Source organism: Pezoporus occidentalis, unplaced genomic scaffold (assembly GCF_034315485.1).
Source record: "Pezoporus occidentalis ecotype Australia unplaced genomic scaffold, CSIRO_AGI_Poc_V1 ctg35, whole genome shotgun sequence".
In the NCBI taxonomy this organism is placed as follows: domain Eukaryota; kingdom Metazoa; phylum Chordata; class Aves; order Psittaciformes; family Psittacidae; genus Pezoporus; species Pezoporus occidentalis.
In genome coordinates this window covers 3,692,693-3,716,113 of record NW_026915483.1, presented here as the reverse complement: position 1 = coordinate 3,716,113, position 23,421 = coordinate 3,692,693, and the positions used below count along the sequence as shown (strand labels likewise).

Sequence of the window (23,421 nt, the reverse complement as noted above, 5' to 3'; positions counted from 1 at the left end):
ATGTCTTTACTGCTATTAAGGAAGCTGTAGAGATGCTCTGTGGGGAAAAGCAGCCTTGAAGAAGTCAGCAACATTAATTTCCCCTAGGAATTGCAACGTAGGGATTTTCCACTGCTCTTTAGAGTTCTACTCCCATTACTACTTTGGCCCATGACAAGCCATGGTCCTGGGGGAAGCATTTCGTTCCAGGCTGGCATTTGCACAATGAAGAAAGATGCTCTCCACAATAGCAAACCTCAAAACATTTCAGTCTTCATTAAGACCCAATGGAAATACAACCAAACCCAAACCCCTTGTGACTATTTGGACAACTGACTGCAAGAACTGGTAAGCTGATGGGAAACATCACTTATCCACAAAAGTGACTAAGACCTTGCTGCTCTGAACATCCACACTATGGACTACTTTAAGATGAATAAGAGAAAAGAACAATGTTCTGTGAAGAAAGTGAGTACGGAATCCAGCTCTGTACATTAAAAATGGGTTTCTGCACTATAAGATGAGGTGAGGTAGAGGCTTGTATGCAAATATGCCTACACCACTGAGAACATAAAGGTTAGATATGCCTGGCCATATACATATCCAACACTATCGTTTTGGGAGATGATAAATTGCCACCTTCCTCAAGGAATAATGGAAGGAAATATATAAAATAATAGCAGCCATAAATAAGGAGACTTGGCAGCAGAGCTAAATTAAGCCTTCTTTTCTTATAGCATCTTTCCAAAACTTCCCATTTCAGAAGAGGGAGATGTTTCAGACAAAAGAAAGCGGCCAAAGCTGGGTGAATTATTTACTGAGAAAGTTATATTACAGATGTCAAAGTATTCAGAGCACCAGAGAAAGATGAAAAATCTTCATCCTTTTCCTGTTACAAGAGGTACATTTTTTCTTTTGAAATTTAGATGACACTGTAAAAGAAATGAGAAAAGAGATAGGCAGAGAGTGATATAATCCGGTATAAAACCTTATGGGTTTATGCTAAAAAACAACAAAAACCACCTTTGCCTCATGGCAAATTGTCCTGAAAACATTAAGCAGCTTTTTATGGAACAGGACCATTATCTTCTCCTGGTACAATTCACAGGAAGTTTCTCAAAACTACATCACAAGTACTTGTTCATTCACAGTATCCAGTAGCTGCCTCCATAATTTATGGGCACCATCCTATGTAAATCATTGCAGAAAATGACAGATCTCAGAGGCCATTTGTTGTTTAATCTCAGTTGGTTACGATTCAAAAAGAACGATGTGGAAATATGAGGAAAGGCATCCATAATGGTAAAAAAAGATTCTTAGACATTCTTAGCTGTTTTCTAAGAAACATAAATAATCAGTTCTTTGTCAGCTATGAAATGAATCTACATTTTCTATTCCACATGAAGGGCTGTCAAAACCTATTCTAAGTGTTTTACACCCCATTCTATTTCTGCTGGCAGAAAGTTGGGGCTCTGCAAGATTTGACAGCTACAGTCACATTCTGAGCTGGGTAACAACTTAAAAAGATATCACACAGAATTAGGCTGGTACTTTCACAAAATCACAAGGCTTTGGAAAGAAGTTTGGGCTGCTGAAAAACAATCCTTGGTGCAGTGGGGTGGCCACCAAAGCCACTCAATCACCTGAGCACCTCCTCCTCTTCTCCCTCACAGACATTAGGGTCTGCAGGACTATCTCTCATAGTCTCATTTGTCTCTCCATGGGCAGTTGCTCTTGCTCAGTAACGTCTTCCCCTTCCTAGCTCCAGTATCCCAGAGGCCCTACTGATGGGCTCGGCCCTGGCCAGAAGCGGGTCTACCTTGGCGCTGACTGGCATTGGCTTTGTCAGGCATGGGGGAATTTCTAGCAGCTTCTCACAGAAACCACCCCTGTAGGCCCTTCACTATCAAAACCTTGCAATGCAAACCCAATTCACTTGTTATGCGGCTGCCAGGTCGTGCCGTCAGCTCCCTGTGTGCTGAACAACTGTCTCACTGGTTGAATCAGACTTTGTCCTGAGGAAAGGGAAAATTCAGACAGACTCAACAGCCCAGTCAAGGCCTTCATCTGCACAGCAGCTCCCAGGGAAAAGCCCAGGGCACCATACAACTCCTCATACCGCTGACAAAATCTCAGCCTCTCTTTTGTTCTCTTTTACTGAAATTTGGATCCCACTAAAACTGGTGTGTTCCTACCAGATTTATTTTTTTGCCAAGTCTATATATTTCACTAAAAGTGTCACAGTCTCCAGCTCATTTACCGCAATTAGTCTTACTGAAATCCAATAGGGCCACTAGAAAAACCCCATCACAATCCCACCACCCTCCCAAGAGCTTGTTACAAAAAAGGCACAAGTAGATACAAGTTTAAACTCCTGCTGATTCAACGATTAATATTACAGCACACAGAGCTTCAATGCTGATAAACGATCACATTTTCTCTGGAAGAGAACAGTGGTGCTTTGCAAAGCAGAGCAGAGTTCACATTAAAATGACAAAGGCAGATGCTATCACTTAAAGAAACATGTTTCTAATACTAAGTCTCAAAAGCAAAATAGAAGGATCTCTTGAAACAGGGATATTCCAGCCTATTTCTTCAAGGACAGCAAAATACCTGCTATGGATGTGCATTAAAGGAGAAGGAGTATTGGTTTCTGACATGGATAACTGTCACCTTGACAAGTGACATCGGCTCATTAAATTAGCAAAGATCCTGAGATGACTCTGAAGTCAGCAAGAGACCTTAACAGTACAGCAGACAAACATCAAAGCTTTGCCTTCCCTCCCCTTGGGCTTCTGCTTCTTTCTGAATGAACAGAGGCCACAGGGTGCAGCCTTGGCCTCCTCCAAAATGCAGAGAGAGAAAGAAGCCACAGTTCAAGCCTTATGTTTAAATGCAGCAGAAGAATGGCAGAAAATATAAGCCACCTGAACGACAGTGAGTTAGCAGGCAGTATTCCATCCTTTTCTGCCAAAACAAAAGCAAAACCAAAGCATGCCCTTCCCAGAGGTTAAACTTTGCAGCAAACTTTTTAAAACACTCATCCTTTGTTTAAGTCTCCCTGTGTTGTGGTTTAAACCCAGTCAGGTAATTCGTTCGCTCACTTACCCCCCTTTTCTTGCCCTCCCCCTGCTCTCGGAGGGACGGAGAGGAGAATCGAAAAGAATGCAACTCCCACGGGTTGAGATAAGAACTGTTTAGTAACTAAGGTATAACACAAATCACTACTGCTACCACCAATGATAATAATGATAAAGGAAATAACAAGGGAAGACAATACATCATCTCACCACCAGCTGACTGATAACTCGCCCCCCCCAAGCCCGACCAAGCTCTGACCGATACCTCCTCCAACCCTGCAGTCTCCCAGCCCTTCCGGCTACTCCCAGTTACATCCTGGGCATGACGTGCTGTGGTATGGAATACCTCTTTGGTCAGTTTGGGTCAGGTGTCCTGTCTCTGCTTCCTCCTGGCTTCCCTCCTCCCTGGCAGAGCATGAGGCTCACAAAGTCCTTGGCCAAACCAAAACATTGCTTGTTATCAGCTCTGTTCCCGAGCTGAAAGTCAAAACACTGCACTACACCAGCTACCAAGAAGGGGAAAAATGACTGCTACTGCTGAACCCAGGACACCCTGTCACAGGCATTTAATTCCCAGTGACTGGCATCTGCCACCACCTCCCGAGAACCCCTCTGTGCACTCGGTTTTGGTGGCAGTGAGTTTAGCACTGCCTCTTCCATCACTTCACTTTTTGGCAGATCACTCCACCTTACCAAAAACACTGCATTAGACGTGGAGACTAAGCAACGGGCTTTTTCGCCCTTTTAAAGGCACATGTGGAAATAATCCTGATGTCCCATCTCTGCTCTCCCACCTACCTGTTTATCCAAAATGGAAAACTCAAGAGGTACTGAAGTTACTCTCCCTTCATGCAATATGTTAATATCCAAGCTCTACTTTTGGGAGAAAGATTAAGGCTCAACCCCTATAGCAGAACATAGCTTGTGATTAGAGATACTCTGATTTAAATCTATTTAATAGAAGCAGTAGCTTCTCTAGCCTTTTTTTTTTAAAATCTGGCGTTTTCCTCACTTTTCTTTCAGTGTTTAGAAACACAACAAATGGTTTCAGTTTTGTTTTCTTTCCCATTTCTAAACTAATTTCAAAATGCAAATGCTGCACCAAACCAACACTTGGTATCTTGCTCTGGCTGTCAAATGAGAAAACTTCCATTATTTACACTGCTATAAGTCACACAACAAAAGAATGCTTTGCAAAATGTGGAGTGTTACCCTGTATTCCTTCAGCCTATAAAAATAAATGAACAACCGTCACAAGAGAAAATAAAGTTTGCTACAATTCTTTAAGTGCTTAAAAGAGGTAAAAATGAACTTTTTTTACAATCAATACAGACCTAGGTTTTCTAGGTTCCAGCCAGAGCAAAAATTCTACAGGTGGCTCAAAACTCCACAGCAGCAGCCAGAAAAGGGCCATTAGTGGGGAAGTACATGCAGAACCTTAACAGCATCATAGCCCTAATTAGTGCTCCCCATACCTTTGACTGGACCAAATAAGACACTGTTCTCAGGTGATTTTCCACCTAGGATCCCACAGAGCACAGTCCATGTGGGACTGGTCTTCTAGGTGTTTCCCCAGAGCAATCTGTCTTTAGAAGCAATAAAAAAAATAAGGCGTTTTTCTTTTTTTTTTTTTTCAATTGTAGCAAATAGTCTGATTTTTTTCCCTATTAGAAAACCTGATTTACCCTGCTGTAAGTTTTTGTGCTGCTGTAGCTGGCCTGCAAGTGTACGGAGATAACAGTGTGCAGTTAGTAAGATTTGCAAGTCAGACTTTACAAAAAATATGCTTTGAGTTTAGCAGAGTCATCACATTGCCTGTGAAAGATTGGAAGCACCACATAACTCTGGTGGGAAGTGTAGCCTTCAAGTGAGAAACACGCTGAAAACTGAAGCCTTTTTTGTCCAAAGAGAAGCTCAACCTTCTCATCTCTTAAAGGAGGCAATTAAGTAAGAAGTGGGAAGCTCCACATGGGAAGCAAACGCCTCACTGCTTGCCTGTGCTGAGCCTGTGGTTCAGCTGAGAGCATGGACACAGGGGAAAAATTCACTACAGCAGTACAACTTGTTCGTCAATTGAGTAACAGTAAGTGAACGTGAAGGCTCTTTACACCTCACAGCTGGGGCAGTCTGATAGATTATAGCTTAACCACCATGAAAGTTTAAGCCTGCGTGAAGTTGGCTTACAGCAAAGCACTTGATTTCATGAAAAGAACGAGCTCAGAGCCTCCATGATCCATCACCCAGCTCACAGCAGCACTTGTACTTGCCACAACAAGCCTTGCCAAAGAACAGAGCACTAAGGATTGGGATGCCTGCTTCAGGTACCAGCTGGGAGGATGGTGTCTGTCAGCCACCAACCTCACTTTAAGAGGCTACATGAGGAACAGAATAACAAAACCTCACTTGTTTGCATCTCAGCTGCCCTAAATATGATTATAATGGTGATCTCAGAATCCTCAGATGATCTATTCCAATGCTGGATGCTATGTACAGACTGCACAGGTGTTCCACATAAAGAGAAGGAAAAGAACCCAAGGCAGGTGTTGGTTGGGTGTCCTGTAAAACAACATTCTCTTTGCAGAAAACACTGATGCTCTCAGATCTGTACATGCTATCAGAATATGAAATAATCCCTCCTGAGAAAGGCATTTTTGAATTTTGTTCTATTTTTGCTTCATTCCTATGTGAAACCTGGACATTAAAGCACTTTAAAAGGAGACAGGAAGCAGCTTACAGCAGGACCTCTGTAATTCAGACAATGCACGTGCATTATTCAGAGGAAATTATTTTGCTATAGTTATATTTAAAAGCAGGTTTACATTCTAAACTCTGTGTGAATTTCTCCTAACCAACTTTGATTCACAGATTCTGTTGGGACTAAGGGATAATCTCTTCTCACCTGTTAAACAGTGCAGTCCCTCAGATGTAGAGAGCAGCATACTAAAGACATATAACCCTCATCAGAAGAGCTTCACTATAGAAATGATACTGCTTTGTATTTCATTCCCTTCCCTAGACACTATAGATTATACTATTTCCTTTGCTAGAGTAAAAACAAAAATAAGAGCACAGAACAAGAGCAGAGAATTCAACTTACACAAGAACAGGATTTAGGGGGAACTTGCAGAGCCTGAACCTCAAAAGAGTACGACTTGTACCAAAGAACTGCTTGATACACACTGCTCATAGAAGGTACATCATCACAAAACAGCATGCAGTGACAGGCAGCTCAAAGCCAATTCAAATACAATCTAAAAAGTCAAGGAAGTTTTTACTGAGGAAACCACCTAATGGTTCACAGTGAAAGCACAAATCCCTTCCCTTTACTTGGTGCCTGTTACTATCACCAGTATTTGTTCATTTTCAGAATCCATCCTGCCCAGTCAAAAGGCTACTTTCTAGAGCCTGCATCACCCAGTCTGACCAACATGCTGGAGTCTGGTAATGTCATGGCCTACACAAGGTGTCTTGACAACAATACAGCATGAGAACAGGGAGAAACTTGGAGGTATAAGGGACGAAGATCTTGCTCCAGTACAAGTACACAAAAATCAAAGCCTAAGGAAGGCTAAAGGGTAGAAACAAAACCAAGAAACTACTATGATAGTATACTGCCTTACATATTCTGCTGCAGAGACAAGGACAAAGTACTTATGAAAGTTTTCCCACTGGAAAACTCTGATTTCAGTCATATGGGTGAAAAATGTTATAAATTACATTTTCTCCAGGATTTGATAGAAAACACTTAAAATACGGTGTGAATATCAGAAAGTGGAAAATGTATTTTAGCATTTCAAATCTTTTTAAATAGCTCCATTTCAATTATTTTCAAATAGCAATGCTTTGAACTATTTTATAAAAATAACAGTAGTGTTCTAATCGGGATGAAATCAAGTAACCTATTGCTGCTCAAACACCAAATCAAGGTGCACTGACTTTAAGAGGAGGTTCAGAGAGTCTCTTCTAAAAGGAAGAGCTATAAGACCTCACATAAAGAAACATTTAAAAGAAAATACAGTGATTTAAAGGGAGGCAGGAAAAAAAAACAACAACCAACCTATCAGACAGACTAAACAATGGGGCAAAAAGATTGAAACAGGGTAAAAACCTACCTAAACCAGCAGGTAATCTGGCTACATTGTGGACCTTACACTAAATTACAGCCTCTGTATCTGGCACCCTCCTAAAGGTGGTTTGGGAGGGATGGAAAATACAACACGCAGATACACACAGGATGCTCATTGCCCACAGCCTGTTCCCAGTTGGGGCACCTCAAAATTCCCTTCTCATAACAGTGTCTCAACTCCCCCTCACACCTTTGATTGGGGAACTTGGCAGAGTCCACACTCATCTTTTAAGATTCAAAAGAGTCCAACCAGGCTCATAAAGAAATGGGAGTAACAATCACAAGTACAAGATAAAATATCTAATAACCACTGTAAATTCATTCAACTCAGCATGCTATCAACAGTACGAGATCAGCACTAAACAATTACCCAATTCTCTTCTCAGGACAAAAAGGAAGTGCGAAACATTTCCAACCAGAACACTGAGGAAGATAAATCCCACCTTTGCATGGTTCACTTAAGTATCCTGCCTGGAAGCATTTCTGATTCTTGGTGTACTGTGACAAACTTGAATATACACATTGGAGTATAATTAATGGTCTTGTCTGCTTTTGCCTAGTTGAATCCCATCCCTCTCCTCTACTGTCAATGCAGATGGGTTTTAATAGGCAGAGGGAATGTCCTGACACAGTGTAGTCCTGGGAGAGCTACAGACACATACCTACTTAGTAGGGTTCACTGTGCATTACTCTGTCTTTAAAATGTCAAGAGAGGGGACAGAAAAGCATTGCCTTGCTCTTAGGCATTGAATAACTTCATTTAGGGACTATCAGTAGTATTTTGGCTTTGTTAATTTTCTTTCCCAAAGTTAGCATTTAGACACCTGACAGCTTTCATCTATTAGTGTTAGCAAGGTATTCGCATGCACCAATCCACAACAAATGGTTTCATTTGATGTACACCTGATTTCCTTGCCTGCCAACCAGAAAAAGATAACAGAAATACCAAGAAAAACGAAATTAAAACTAAAGGAGTTATCTATTTGTTGGATAAACTCAACGCAAGTTTAAGACCCACACACCTACCAGGCAGCTGACCTGGAGAAAGCACTGAGGCTTCAGCCATGGAAAGATGGTTTCTAACTGCCTGGGCTGGGGGAAGCTGCGTTTTAAAGCCTCACAAAACTATTGCTACAGAAATAATTGTACCTCAGATGCGAGAACCGGCTTTGACACAGTCATTCTCTGTCAGATCCTGCTTTGGCACACTGAAACCAATCACAAGCTCAAAAACCTCTAGTGCTTTCAACTTATGCCTCGAGTCTGTTTTAACACACAACAGTAACTTCTGGTTGACTGACCACACAGATTTGAAAGCATCCCAATGCAAGTAACCAGGAAGAACCTGAGTTAATGATATTCACAGCAAACAGTGTTAGTGTAGCCCTTACAGCTTATGATTCAAGCAATTATTTAATCATTTCCTTATTTCTAGATAAGGAGCTGCCTATTTAAAACAGCAGAGACTCAGGGGGGGAAAAAGGCAACAGTAGATCCCCTTAATGCTGCAAACCAAAACAAAAGCTAGTACCAGCCTGAAGGACACACAAGACATTTCTTATTGCATTGGTATTGGATTTGAAGTCTGTGATATCTTCATTTCTTTCAGGAAAGCGACAGCTAATGGCATATCTGAATATATGCTTCCAGACAGGATTTACTCATTCATCAGGACGACGACTTGTTTTGGGTAGCCACTGGGATAACAAGAACCTTACGTAGAAAATTTCTACACACCCCTCTCCAGTGTAGAATATGAAGGCAGAAGCAAGGAAGGCAAAAAGATTCCAAACTACTTTGAAGTCACAGTCTCAACTTAGGAAACCGTTTACTCAAATAAACCCCACATTAAGACCTCCGAATTTTCCACTCGGTTCCAATTTTAGCATTAAAACATGAAATAGGCTGGTGTTCAAATGCTTCTGAACTGTAAAATCAGTTGATTTTGAAACACATGCTAGAAAATGCAGAAATCACAATAGCATAGAACTAAAGCTACATATTTTAAGAAATATTTTAGTGTATTTTACCACACCCTCCTTATCCAAAGCACCTTCAGCAGAGTCTGAAATGGAGCGAAGTTCTTCTCTGACACATTTAAAAATGTGTCATTCTGAACACTACCTCACTGTTAATTTCAATGTTACTTGATCTCAGTTCTGCTTGGGGTTAGGTTTTATTTCAATTCAGAATGTGAAACCTACTTTTTCATAGGTTTGTACAGAAGAACATATAATATGGATACTTTTCCAGTCTTCAGTCTGTTCAGTCACAACAGTAATTCAGGTAGGGAAAGAGGTGCTAAACACAACAGGTTCCCTTCATTTATTCATGCTCCTTTAAAAAATACATAAATCAATGAAAGCAACATTTCCAAATAAACTCTCCTTGCCTGCTCCCAACCACTTAATTAAACACAATTAACTCTAGTTTGTTTTGGCACCCAATTAATGTCATGATCAAATATAAATAGACTCTGCAAGAAAAGATTATCATTAATAAGCCCTCAACAATACAGCAGAATTACACTGAAGCTTTGCTTGCCAGAAATATTTAACGGCAAGTTTTGAGTACATTAATGAGGACACTAAAAGAAAAAGATAGTAAAGTTTTATCAGTGAGTGCAGTTAAGATCCCGAGGCTCTTGCTTGTGCTCAGGCCAATCTATAGAGCTTGTTGACTGCTGACATTATTTACAACATAGGAAATCACAATGTCAGGTTCCCAGTTTCCAATAAATCAGTATTTGCAGGAGTTTTCCACTCAAGTTATCTGTCAATATAGCTTTCACCTGCACAGAAGTTATCAAGAAGTTGTTGTATTAAATACATAAGTTAAGAAGCTCATTGTTTAGTGGGTTCACAATGAAGGCTCACAACTCAGATTTGCCATCTACAGAAATGAGAATTAATCCCATAGGAGTTCTGGATCATGATTAAGAACAGATTAAATGCGTATCTTGATCTCAACCAGCAGCTCTCCTAACAATCAAGAAACAAGGATCGCCATTTAAGAGGCTTTTACTTGTCCATTCATTTAGTGAGAGGCAAGGCCCATGATACACAAATAAAACTTCAAAGCACCCAGCACAAGTGACTGCTGGTGGGAGCTGCTAGTATAGAGCAGACTATTCCCAGATTGCTTGTAGCTCAAAGACAAGGCACAGAAATAAGAGCACCCCTGTAGAAGGGAATTCAGCCACCTCAGATAACAGACTGTCCATCTACACTTCACTTGGCGGCTCTCAAGGAATCACTTTCACATCAGCAAAAGAACTAATGAGATTCTCTATTTGTGCCATCAATTCAGTTCCAAGAAAAGCTGTTCTCTCAAAGTAAAACTAAAGATTACAATGGAACATTACGACACAACTCTTGGTTACCATGATAGCAACAGTGATCCTGCACCTGCTGTCACTGAACTAACCTTTCAAGAAGGGCAGGACTGGCTTCTTCACCCCTTGTTAAGGGGAAAACTGTTGTTTTGAAAGCAATACAGAAGGCAAGAGAGATGTCTGATAACAATCTTCTAAGCAGAGCATAGAAATATGAGTCATAGATACATACATGGGGCTTTGTAGCTTCATTCAGCTTAATTTACACCCCCAATTCCCCATTGTGCATCACTGACTGAGTGCCATAAATTTAAGAGTCCAACTGTGCTGCAGTCCTCAAGGTCCCTGCCTACAGCACAAGGAAAAGAATACTCCATGCAAAAAAATTAGTTTAACTGGAGAGAACTGCTCTGTACAGAGCATCTGAATATAGCAAAAATACTGAATCCCATCAGGAAAATAAATCTTGTTCACAGCAAAGGTTGATTTCACAGCAGAGTGGAAAAGAAAACATTGAAAGGGAAATGCAAAGATTATAGGTGGGACAGGATAAAACAATATGAAACTTAACGGGAGAAAACACATCTATCTTATGAGGAAATGCACTTGGATATTACCTTTTAAAATATAAATGAGCCTTGGACTAAAGTAGGCTAATCGTTAAAGCCAGGTTTCTGATGTTATCAGCAGAAATACTTCAGCTGAGAGCTATGTAGGTTGCCTTTGGGGTTTATATTTGTAGGTGCCAAATTTTCCTTGGGACTTAACCACCATAGTATGAATTCTCACAGTCGTTAATACCGTGACAGCAAGCTACAAATAGTGCAGTGCACTCAAAGGTTCCTTCATGACTCACTTGGGGCCCCAGGACTGCACTTGGGCAGAGGCTCAGCAATACCGGTGTGGGAGGAGAAGGTGCCTGCTGTCACAGCAAGAGGCACTTTTTGGTCCCTCTTTGCCCAGAGCAGCTTCTGCCATGCAGAGGGATGTGCTTTACACTTGCCTCAGTGTCTGCCTGCAGAGAGGCCTGAGGGAGAGCTGAAATGGCACGGGATGGAGAAGGAGCATGGTGAGGAGAGACCAGACCAGAGCACAGACACTGTCAGCACAGACAGCATATCCTTTCTCTCGAAACGCTGCTGTTAGCACCTTGCCATTGCTCTTCCACACTAGGTGTGTAGTGAGGGCAATCACAGGGAATGCAGCCATGCTTCCCACAGCTCCCATGGAGCCATGTTGGGCACAGGGGTCTGCTCCCTGCCCCACTGCACACCTTAGCTGTGCTGTTCTTCACAGCCCATCGAGCTGCAACACCTGCTCCCCCTCAGGTTGCCTCATCTCATCCCCCTGGATCAGAAGTAACAAGGCATCACATTCAGCAGTGTGACTGGTGACAGCTTTCCTCCACCTGCAACCGAGCTGCAGGAAGAGAGGTGCTCCCTTGCCTTTGACCCTCCATTGAGCACTAGTTGCTCCTTGGCAATGCCTATCTAGCCTTTTCCCTTTACCTGAGAGGCAGAAGCCATCAACAGTAACATCTTACAGACTCCAGGATGAAAACACCAAACATCAAACCCACCAAAACCCAAAACCATAGCTATCTCTCTGGCTGCAAACACTATACCCATGTTGTTTCTCCTTCTGGAGGTTCCATGTTTCAGAATAAATAGAAGAAAAATAAGGGTGCAATACCTGTGACAAAATATATACTGTGTATATACTATATATACAACAATGCACAATGACTATATACATACATATATACAACATTATATACACACAGTATATAGTTCGTCACAAGTATTCTGACATATATATATGCACTGTAAACGTGCATCACATAAGCACAGTAGGCAGTTCATCACTATCATGTTGCTAGTAATCCTACTTCACCCTTAAGTGTTGATTTCATTATATCAGTTCTCTGCCTACACAAATTCATATAAATGTTTGTCCACATACATTCAAATATATTTTGAATGTGATCAGGAATACATTAGGTACCTCCAACCTGGGTTTCTTAGAAGCTGGCAGTTTCCTGTTTTCAAGAACAGACTGTGAAGGCCAGAGGTATAGCACAGGAAGGTCTCACAAGTGAGATGATTTCCAGTGGGTGACTGGAATAGTTCACTGTAATTAGGTTTTTCTGATCATGAACAAACCAGGATACATACTGTACTTCCTGTGCATTTACTGGTGTAAATGAAATCTGAACCAGGCCTTGCAGCTTGTCAATTTGTTCATTTTAATTAACACAGGAAAAAACACCACTAGCCAGCTTTTATCTCTCCGACATGATCTGATGGGTACTGGCAAAGTTGTTGCATAGCAGTTTGGACATTGTGTACTGAAGGCAACAGTTTGCCTTCACACTGTACGATTAATGGAATACTTGCTAACCATGGAAACCATACACATTTATACATTAACTACCTAGTCCTACACTTGCTTCTATAAATACCAAGAGCAAGAATACTGTCGAATTCATCTACCAAATCACAACTGCTCTACAAAGTAAAGACATATTTTATTTACACTTTCCTGAGGAATTAGTTTCAGACCAGCATTCTTCCCAGGCTGTTTTGAACTGAGTAGCCACATATATTGAGCATGTGAAAACAGCAGACCTTTTGAAGTGTGAAAACATGCAGTTTCCCCCAAGGCTATAAAAATCAGTGGGAAGGCCAAGATAAGAACGAAGACATTTTTTGCTCACAGCCACAGACTTGAGTTTCTGCAAAATGCTGTCTACTGAGAAACATACGCAGAGCATCTTCAGGTTGATGTTGCTTGTTAGTTTTTATAGAATTGCTTTGAGACTGATTTTCTTCCTTATATGAGGTATAGAGAATCACTTCTTGAGATTATTTTTGATGGGTACATCATTAACTACTGTCACAACAAAAGGTACTTCATGTTTAGCAGACATACGATTCCAGCCTTGATTCAGTCCATGACTTCTTCCTTGGAACAAGCCTATTTTTAATTAACATATCTGCAAATGTCAGTATTGCTACAGTAGGTACATGTTTCTGCTTGTGTCTGCCTCACATCTTTACACTGTATGCAAAACTAACCTTGCATCCTTAACGTGTACCTAATTATTTTGGACAAACTTACAGGTGAATCCTGTATTTTTAAGCAGCACATGGCCCATGTTGTCCAGTGTGATTCAATACTAGCTGATGGTCCTCACCAGAGGCAAAACATCCCTCATCATGGAACTATGCCAGAAAATTTGCTAAATATTGTATGATTGAAAGGCTGGTGATTATTTTTTATTTGTTAAATTCTTTACTTTGTTAAGATCTTGTTATCTTAACCAAATGTCAGCATCTACTTCCTACCTCTGGGCAGGGTCAAACCTGTCAATCAGATGACCAATGGACTATCACAGGCACTTAACTAACTCTACAAATCACAACCTGTCCACTCTAACCCTCAGGCCAATTCAGCAGTTCTACAACTGTGTATCTTCCTGCCTAAATCAGTCAATGCGAATTTCTTCTCATTACCACTGTTTCTCATTAAATCACAGAGAAACGGCATGCTTGAAAAAAAGATGGAGACTTGTTTCCACATAAAGGTTTTCTTGCAAATGCTTTCACACATCCTTTGCCTAACATAGTTTTCATGAAAATGAAATACAGTCGTAAAAACCTGCAGGAAGCCACGTGTATTACCCAAGGGGAATTATACTGCAATGGTGTTTGGCTAGCTTATTCCAAAGGTCTCCTCCGGATCCCAGAGGAGAAGCCTGAAGATCTACCCTGCCCACCTTACTTATCAGAAACAAAAGAAAGGAACAGGCACCAATACTTAAGGGCGCTCAACAGCAGCATTCAAACTTTCCATTGTTAATGACAAGAAAGAATAAATGAACAGGTACAAATAATACAGCATCACCAACCTTACATTCAAGCAGTATTTACTATACCCTTACTATCTGTGCCCACCTGCCAGCATTTCACAGAAAATAAAGCTACAGTCAATTACAGATACTGACACATAAAGACATTTATCACATTTGTTTTCAGGTTCATACCTTGCACTAGGTAATCTAATTGAATAAGGAAGTATTATTATTTTAGTGTAATATAATTTTTCCGTTTTATAACGGAAAAAGGAAGCTTGAAGCTTTGTGTTTGTACAATGCAGGAATCCGTTTCAACCCATTCAAACACTTGCTTAAGCAAGTTTCAGGAAAAAGCAACAAGTTCAGAAATCTCTGATGACAGACTAACCACTTTATATATTGCCCTTGATGTCCACGGTTTCAAAACTGGGCTAACCCCAGTAGGACATATGGGTATATGCACTATGCTAATCTCCGAGTTCAGTTCAAGTTTATTACGCTAAATACACTCCACATGAGGATTTTATCTTTTACCTGTACCTTCCTGTGCTCAGCAAGACTCTATTTGCAAAGCATGAGAAGCACAAAACAAGGTGGAACCTGCCTTTTTAGTTATCTTGTACCAAAGTAGCCCCATGATGGAGCTGAACAGCTCAAATACTCTTATTTTAGAGCACCTCATTATCTATGGAAGATCACACACTGAAAGAAAAGGTATGCTGAGCATGCTATTGATTACAGTTATACTTGCCATGATTCAATAAGTTGAAATTTCATATACCAAATATTAAATTACTGAAATTATGCAATGGCTCATCTGCATCCATTTTTTTATTCCCTTTTATTTGGCTGAACATTTTAATCTTACTTACACAGCGACTAACTAAAAGTAAATGACGCATTCCTAATATTATAAATATGAAAAATAGGGTGTGCTCTGGGACTGCAGTTGAATACATTAAAATCACTCAGTTTGCTAGTTAACGTATTTCCATCCCTTTTTATGTACAACCTTTCACACTCAGCTGGCAGACTGCAAATTCATAGCCTTATAAAATAAACCCACTCTCTTGACTTTCTGTTGTGACAGCAGAAATTGTCCAAAATCTCTAATAGTTTCCCTAAAGGACGCTCACTAGCTGGTACTTCCCAGGGGCAGCACAAGCTGAATCTGAGGTGAACATCATGTCAAATTCCACTCATCTGTCAACGTAGTGGATTATTTCTTGAGAGACTGAAATTGGCTGCCTGGGATCAGAACACCATCAATCTTATTCACATAGGGTGTGGAGAAGCTGCCTGAGAAAGGCTTGCAGGAGGGAAAGCTTGGTTGTTTCTAAGTAGGTGATGAGGCAGCTGTAAAAACCTTCACTCTATCTGTATCACATCTCCGAGTGAAAGATTTTTGTCATTTTTCACATTTCCCCAACACTTGGTATGCATCCAGTGTCTTGCTGTTCTTGCTTCATAAAAAAGGTGATTTTTCAAGCTTAGGCAAATGTGCAGAGCTCTGAATCTGCCCAGCTCTCATTTTTTCTCAGAACGCCACTTGTTTCAACCGAGTGTACAAAACAAGATTACATTTTCCTTTTACCTATCCATTTAGCTGGGCTGGGTTTTCCTATTTCCTTCACTGAGGGACAGACTCAAATAACCATAGCATTACTTACAATTGGGTTCTAATAAATATTTCACTCATTTCTCTGCAAGTCCCAAATAAGAACCTCACCATTCAAACTTTAAATGCTCTTAAACTTCCAGTGCCAGCTAGTAAAGATAACACCATTAGTTAAGGTGATGCTTTAATACAGCCACCAAGTGCTGGTCTATCAAAGATTAAGCTTTATTCCTCTATACTACCCATTTTATGACAATAAAGCAAGATAATGCCAATACTTATGACTTCTGGACAATGAAAGTAGTTGGCAAAACTGAGTCATTAAGGGTTCTAAAGACTTGCAGTTCAAGACTGTCCATCTTTGAAGGTACATTAGATCTAAAACCATTAAAGTGTTAGTTGCCACTTTGTTTAATGATTCATCACTGCAAGTTAACATTTTCCATCTTTCATTTCTAAAGCTCCTAAAACTTGTCCCCTATTTGGATCCAAATTTAACATTCTTAGCCCATCTGATTTTAACCTTAATATGCCGACTCCTCAATTTTTAACACGGCAAGATATTCTTCAAAAGCATAATTATCAGTTGAAAAAGTTATACAATCCATCTATATTAATAAAACCACAATAAAACTCCTAATGTGCAGTCTCTGTGGATCACAACAGTCAAAGTGAGTTGCAACCTCCACTGTTAACCTGTGGGATTTATTCTGACTTTACAGGCATTTACTCCGTTGGAAGACAGTCCCAAATTCTCCTCTGGGCTACACTTCTGCAAGCCCATTAATTTTTATGGGTAAGCTTGAGAACCTTAGAGTAACTGTGCTTCTTGTCTATGCCAAGGTAAATGACTGACCGCCAGTAAACCCTAGTGACTATGAGCAAGATTTTGTGCCAGTATTTTAAGTAACAAATCCATGTCCAGCCTGGGTCGGGTAACTGCAAAGTTATCCGACCTGTGCTGTCACAATGTCTTTCCAACTTATAAAATCATTCCAGACCTGCACAAAACTGGGAGAAGCAAAGACAGAAGAAAGGACAGAGAAAGAGACAGAGAAACTTAACGGTTATCCAAAATGGGATTCCTGTGTTGGGAAATCATTAGAAGGTGATGTTAAAGGATGAATATTCCAACATCATACTGGCAAAGCACAACACGTTAGACAAACAAAAAGAGATGCTGTGCAATACGAAGGCAAGCAATTCATAAAAGTTAAAAGGATTTTACAATTATTCAATCATTTATCAAGACAGACATGAGCACAGGCAGAGAGCCTGCAATCTTATGGCATCCCACAGCTGATCTCAGTCCTACCTGGTCTGTGCAGGTGATGCTGCTGGAAAGTGTGATGGAGGGACCCCTGACAGAGCAGCATTGCACAGGCACTTATCCACAAATACAGGACCCAGGACATTGCAGAGACCACTGCCATTCTCTAAACAAAATATTAGACAGACATTATTATCCAATGCCTTACAGTACACAGAATAGTCAGCTTCCATTACAACAGTATTTTCAGTTGTTTTCCTTTTTCAGTCCTTTTGCCTAAATGTCTTTTGTGTCAGTTATTATTCCCCTTGCAGGATATACTTGTCATACAACTAAGGTCATGTCCAAAAAGGATGGCTGAGGTAACAAGATGTCAACACAGGAGCCTAGATAACTTTAATAATTCAGTGCTAAAAAACCAAAACTCTAATGATCCGAGGACTAAAAAACAAAGCAAATAGAAGGCTGGAAAACATTCCCACACTGCTCCATAGCTGAACTTATAAGGGAGTTAAAAAATAAAAATACAACTAAAATCACAGGAAGCTGAAAAAAGATGATGCCCAGCCAGTATCAGAACTATTTTAAACACACTACAGATATGCATACAGCATCCTCAGATGGCAGAGATGCATTTCAAAAACACTCCAAGAATGGAAGGCAAATACTGACCCAGAAGGTAAGTTTGTTTTTTACTTTTAAAAACATTAATTTTTAATCATGACGTTGTCTGCTAAACAAAGTAATTGTTTCTCAGAATTATGTTCTCATCCCCAGATGAAATCAGCTTCCTTTTGTTTGACCTGTGCACGTAAAGGGACTGGAGCACAGCCAGACTGAATTTCAGATGTATTGTATATAAACTTGATCTTTTCATAAAGCACATCATGTCAAAATTTCAACAGTATTCCTATAGCAAAAGGAAAGAGCAATTTCTTTTTCTCCAGGCGCTGGCATGCTTTGACATCCAGCATAGACAACTGTGGGTTTCATGCCTGTATTCATTATTGTACTGCCTAAATTTCCCTTTTACTTTTTAACTTCAACAGCTCTTTCCTCAGTGCCTGCAAGGATCCAGAGTTTTGCAAGGCTCAGCTACGCTACATATCGTCCAGTTCCCTTAACAACACGTTCTGCTCCATTTCATATTGCCAAATTAATCAAACTTCAGGCACTCTCCTTACTCAGCCAATGACAGGATGCCGGTTTCTATCTAGTAATCCAATCAGCTGAACATTTTCAGAGAGCAAGAAAGACTTTGAAAGATTAAATCTCTCACAGAGAAAAATCATGTCTTCACACAAAAATTGAAACAATAAGAAGTCTGTATGTGCTATATCGGGGGGTTCTGCATTAAGGAGATTAACAATAGTAAAGAATGACATACAGTGGTTATAAGCTATATGCACATAAAATAGTCTTTTGCCTCGATTTTAAAACAGCACATAGTCTTTGGGAAGCTTTTTTCAGTCTAATTGCTTGAAAAGAACCACATAAACTGACAAGAATAATTAACAGAAAATACCAAAACATTACCCTATCAGCATGAGGCTCTTCCTTTCTCTGTACCGAGTGTTTGAAACACTGCTTAACATATAATTAATTTCATTTCCAACTGTTTACTTTGCACTATACAGTGTAGTTTTCCTCCTCTCCTTTTAGACCTATTTATCTTGCAAAATAGATTCAATCCCCCCAGATCAGGGAGCTCCCAGTAGGCTTCCCATGTCTTCAGGAATTAATGCCTTCTTGTCCTACTTGGTGCTCTCATGCTTTTTATATAAGGGAAAAGAGAAAGCCGACTCTCACATAGGGACATTTCAGGCATTCAGCTTATTTAACCTGAACTTTAGAACACGGCAAAGCAAAGCCAAACTTCTGCAGTCTGCTAAATGCTCCTGTGTCTTTCCTCCAGCATCATATTCTCAGCCACATGGACAGCAGACTTACTCAGCCCACTCAGGCTTTATTATTAGCACCCTGTCTTTTTTTGTTATTTTAAATAAAAATCTCTCAAACTACATATTTCAAGCTACCTTTGCTCAAAAGCCAGCATTTCTTACAAGCATTTCTTTATGCACTTTTCAGAGAACTGCTATCACATACACTTTTACACACAGATCATCATCACTAGTAAAGAAACATAGCAGTGACTATTCCTCCACCTATTATCTGATGAGTTCCAGATATGCCTTCTGCATCTTAAATCCTAAAGCAGCTCCTTACCTGAGTAATCCAACCAAGAGCAGAGCACTCTATTAGTGTTCATCGGAATGATCTAACACTTTTTTAAATCCATCTGTATCACAATAAGGGGTTTTAATCGCTTCCCAATAATCTTCTTTATCAGGATTAAAAAAAAAAAAGAAAAAAGATTTTTTTTCGTTACAAATCCTGTTTCCAGAGTAAAGGAGACATCTGAGCTCTCAGACTCTGCCGTCAGAAAAGTGGCCAAGGTTTGAGGGGTGGAAACCTTCTCATTTTCACCTTTAAATCATCTCCTAGCATCACCTTCTGCTCGATGAGACCTTTGAAGTGATCTTGAGATAATTTGCAGCTTCCAGGGTACTTAAGGACGAGGAGCAGTTTATGTTTAAGGACAGAGCAGCCTCACTCCAGCGCGGGCAGTGCAGAGTAAGGCAGCGGTACGTACGCGGCTATACGACGCTGTAAGTACCGGAGCCTATTTCAATACATGCCTGCTCGGGAAAGTATCACATGCCTTAAAGCGACACAGCCCCTCAATGGAAGCCCCAGCCTGGCACTCCGCTAATCGCCAGGGCTCAGCAGCCGGAGCTGTATTTGAGCACCGGCACTCAGACCTTGCACGCAGCAGCCGCTGGTTTCGTCTGCGAGGAGCAGGTATGAATGGGCAGAGGAGGGTGGCAGAGCGCTGGTGGGAAGGCAAAGGACTAAACACCCAATGAGCTGGCTGGGAGATGCGTGATTTCTGCCGGCGGAGGCTTTATTCCCCGGGCGTTGTTCTTGCACTTACTCGCAAGAAGCAAATGAGACTGAACGGGGAGGGGTGGTGCAGGGAAAGTGCAACAAAACACACGGGAGAGGCAGGGAACGGCAGGAGACTCCTACATGCTCCCATGGGCTTTCCAGCAGCTTGCCACAACTCTGAAATCTTTCCTTCCAAGTCCATTTCTGACGCATCTCGGCAGACAATGGGGAGAAGAGCACCTCCTAAGTGCTAAAGCTCAGATTATTTATTACAGTTATTTATTATCCGCATTTTAAGTGGCTATTTACAGGAATGGAATAGTTTCCTCTCCCTCCTGTACCATATGTAATTATTTTTTTTTCGAGAACCACTGTATAGACTTAATACATACTATCCTCTTGTGTTACAGCTCCCAGCTCTGCCTGCAAAAGAAGGCAGGCTTAGAGACAAAACAGAAACTTCCATTTTAAGAGCCCAGGGCGGATGCTGTAACACAATGTGGGAGACTTTTTTCCTCCACTGATAACCTGTGGTAGAAGGATGTAATATGTTCCCTGCTTATGAGCTCTAGACTCCAAACCATAATACCAATAGCAATAATACCCTTACTTTCAAGTACTTCCTTCTCAGCACCTAAGGACACATATTTCAGGAGTCTCTAAGAGGTGCAATGAGTTTATCTGACAGACCATACACTCCTTAGGAGCCACTGCATTTTATTGGGTAATACATACTAAGAGATTGGCCCTGCAGACCGACATTACACTGCTTTCTGGCAGTGCACCTGAGCAGCCCTTTATTACAGCCATAAAGCAGTAAAGCAATTGGGAGGAGGGTGTGACAAAATGACATTGGAGAGCACTGATGAGTGGCCCCTCCACACGCCACTACTGTAGCATGGATCCCATCAGGTCCCCGAGTAGTGCTGGGATGAAGAGTGTGGCTCAGGGCAAGCCCCATGGTGACCAGATATGCTTTCAAGAAGTCAATTATTTTTCTAGGCGCTTTGTATGGAAGCACACAGCACAAGCATGGTTTGGGATATGTTCCAGTTAATAAAGGTTTTCTTGTTTTTCCCAAGAATCCCCTACACTCTGGAAGAAGGCCAAGAACAGGGGCAGTTGCTGCTACTTTCTGCCCTTAGCAAGGTTTAGTAGCATCCAAAGAAGCTGACAAGAGGCAACCAACATACACCAAGTACCATGAAGTACTACATGCAAGTAACCTCTGCAGCACCTCAAAGGGGCAGGTGATGGGAGTTTACTTTACAATAACACCTGTTTAACAAGGTATGTTCCTTTACAACTCATGGGGAAACTATGAAGGAAAAGGTATGGAGTGGGAAGGTGTGAGGAAAGAGGGGCCTCAAGAAGCAAATAAAATCTTCTAGGAAACTGAAAACCTTGTGGACAGTAGGAGGAATCAGACAAATTGTGAGCACGCACCTTGGCAGAGTAGGCAGAGACAGATTTATGCAAGATACAGATTTATGTAAGGTACAGCAGAACTGTCACTCTGCCAAGCACTGCTAACTCCCAACTCCATGAGGCTAATGCCACTGTAACCCCTGACAGATGCTGCTATTGCTCAGGACAAGCTCTGCACAAACAGGACATGTTGCTTCTGCAGGGTAAGGGGGAGATCAGAGGAACAGAAGAGACTATTAAAGAGACTGTGCTTGCTACCTTTTCCCTGTCCTGCCTCCCAGCATCAGACAGGAACAGAGGAGTCCTTGGCAAAACTTGCAGAAGCATCTTCACACCTGCTTTGATGTCTTTGCTGCCAATTTTAAGTTTCAGTGGACCAATGAAACATGAAACAGCTCCTCTTATCCTGCTTTGAGCTGGGCACAGTGTCATCTTCACTTGATGCTTTGGGGCTTTACTTTAGCCTCCTCACTTCAGGTGTCACTGGCTTTGACAGGAAGGGCATGATGCTTTACATGTGCCCATGGGTTCATGTGTTGAATGCAGGGCTACTAACACTGACACATTGGAAAAAGAAAAAAAGGAAGGAAAAGTAAGGTAGTAGTGAACAGTCTGCAAACTTCAAAATCCTTTCTCATGGAAAGAGAAGGCTGAAAGTAGTTTGTCTCTAGGAAGAAGGGAGATTGGACCAAAGGTTGGGCAGCTCCTGCCAGCACTGGGACAGGATGGGTCCAGGCTGTGCAGAAGAGCAAAACAGACTTTGGGTTATGTGGTCTATGCCTGGGTGCTGGTAAGTGAAGCATCAAAAGGAGGTCCTTTCACCTCCACTCTGGTGCTTGGTGGCAGCCGGAAGGACAGAACTAGGACCTGAGCTCTCCCTGTCACAGAGAATGGAAAACTGCTCCAATTGAAAGACTCCATGGGGTTGCTGGCAGGATTGCCAAAACCAGACCATTACATCAGCATGATACTTTCAAGGTGAAGGTAGTTTCCAAGGGGTCATCAGGCATCAAACTGCCTTTGAGAAAGACTGCCTCACGCAAGACAACTGTATTCACAAGGAGAACAACCTTTTTCTCCTGGTTCCACCATTCATCTAGAGATGCCAACCGAAGGACAAAAATAGGCAAATAAAAATAAATGCTCCTTACTGCCTGAACCTCTATTTATCACAATTCCTTGTGAGGAGAGCATATGCAACTCGGGCAGACTCATGCAGACAGCAGATTGGTACTTGCACCCAAATAAGGGCCTCTGGCCTCTACTATCTGCATGCTGCCTCCTCTGCCTCTCTCCTCCACCCCCATAGGCACCCTTTCTCCATGTAGAGATTTAACAAGACAAATCCCAGGCGCTGTTTTGCAGGGTCTAAAGAAGGCTTATCACCTCTGAAATGCAAAGCTCATTAGCTCTAGTGCTCCTGGGACAATGAAGCTTTGCTTTCAACAGACTGTGTTCTCCATCCCCTCCAGCTGCTTCCACCCACCCTACAAAGCTCTTTCCCATAGAGCCAAACTCAGATTGGCTGCTGCCTGGGCAACAGGCAGTGCACATTGCAGCTCCACAGTACCTACATGTTCCTACCCCAGATGAGCCAGGTGTAGCCTAAAAGCAAGTTTTACCTTACTGCCCCTGAATGCCAAGTTATGGACCCTCTTTTGTCTTATGCCCACAAGATTTGTGGAAATTTTTTTTAAAGTATGAGAACAGAAGCTTTGCTTGGCCCTGTAGCCTGCCCACAGCTTGTCTTCCATTGAAAACCAGCCCACATGGAAAGCCAG

At 41.4% G+C, this 23,421-nt stretch overlaps 1 protein-coding gene across 1 annotated transcript in view; it reads right to left on the bottom strand.

Annotated features, from left to right (window-relative positions):
* TAFA1 (TAFA chemokine like family member 1) overlaps positions 1-20,577 on the bottom strand; it is a 225,726-nt gene extending 205,149 nt beyond the window's left edge. Inside the window, exons 1-2 of the mRNA XM_062630289.1 lie at positions 19,490-20,577; positions 17,309-17,429 (exon numbers count right to left, since the gene is read on the bottom strand). Coding sequence (XP_062486273.1) covers positions 17,309-17,426 — 118 coding nt within the window. The 5' untranslated portion in view covers positions 17,427-17,429; positions 19,490-20,577. The remainder of the gene's footprint in view (positions 1-17,308; positions 17,430-19,489) is intronic.
* Positions 20,578-23,421: the final 2,844 nt, after the last annotated feature.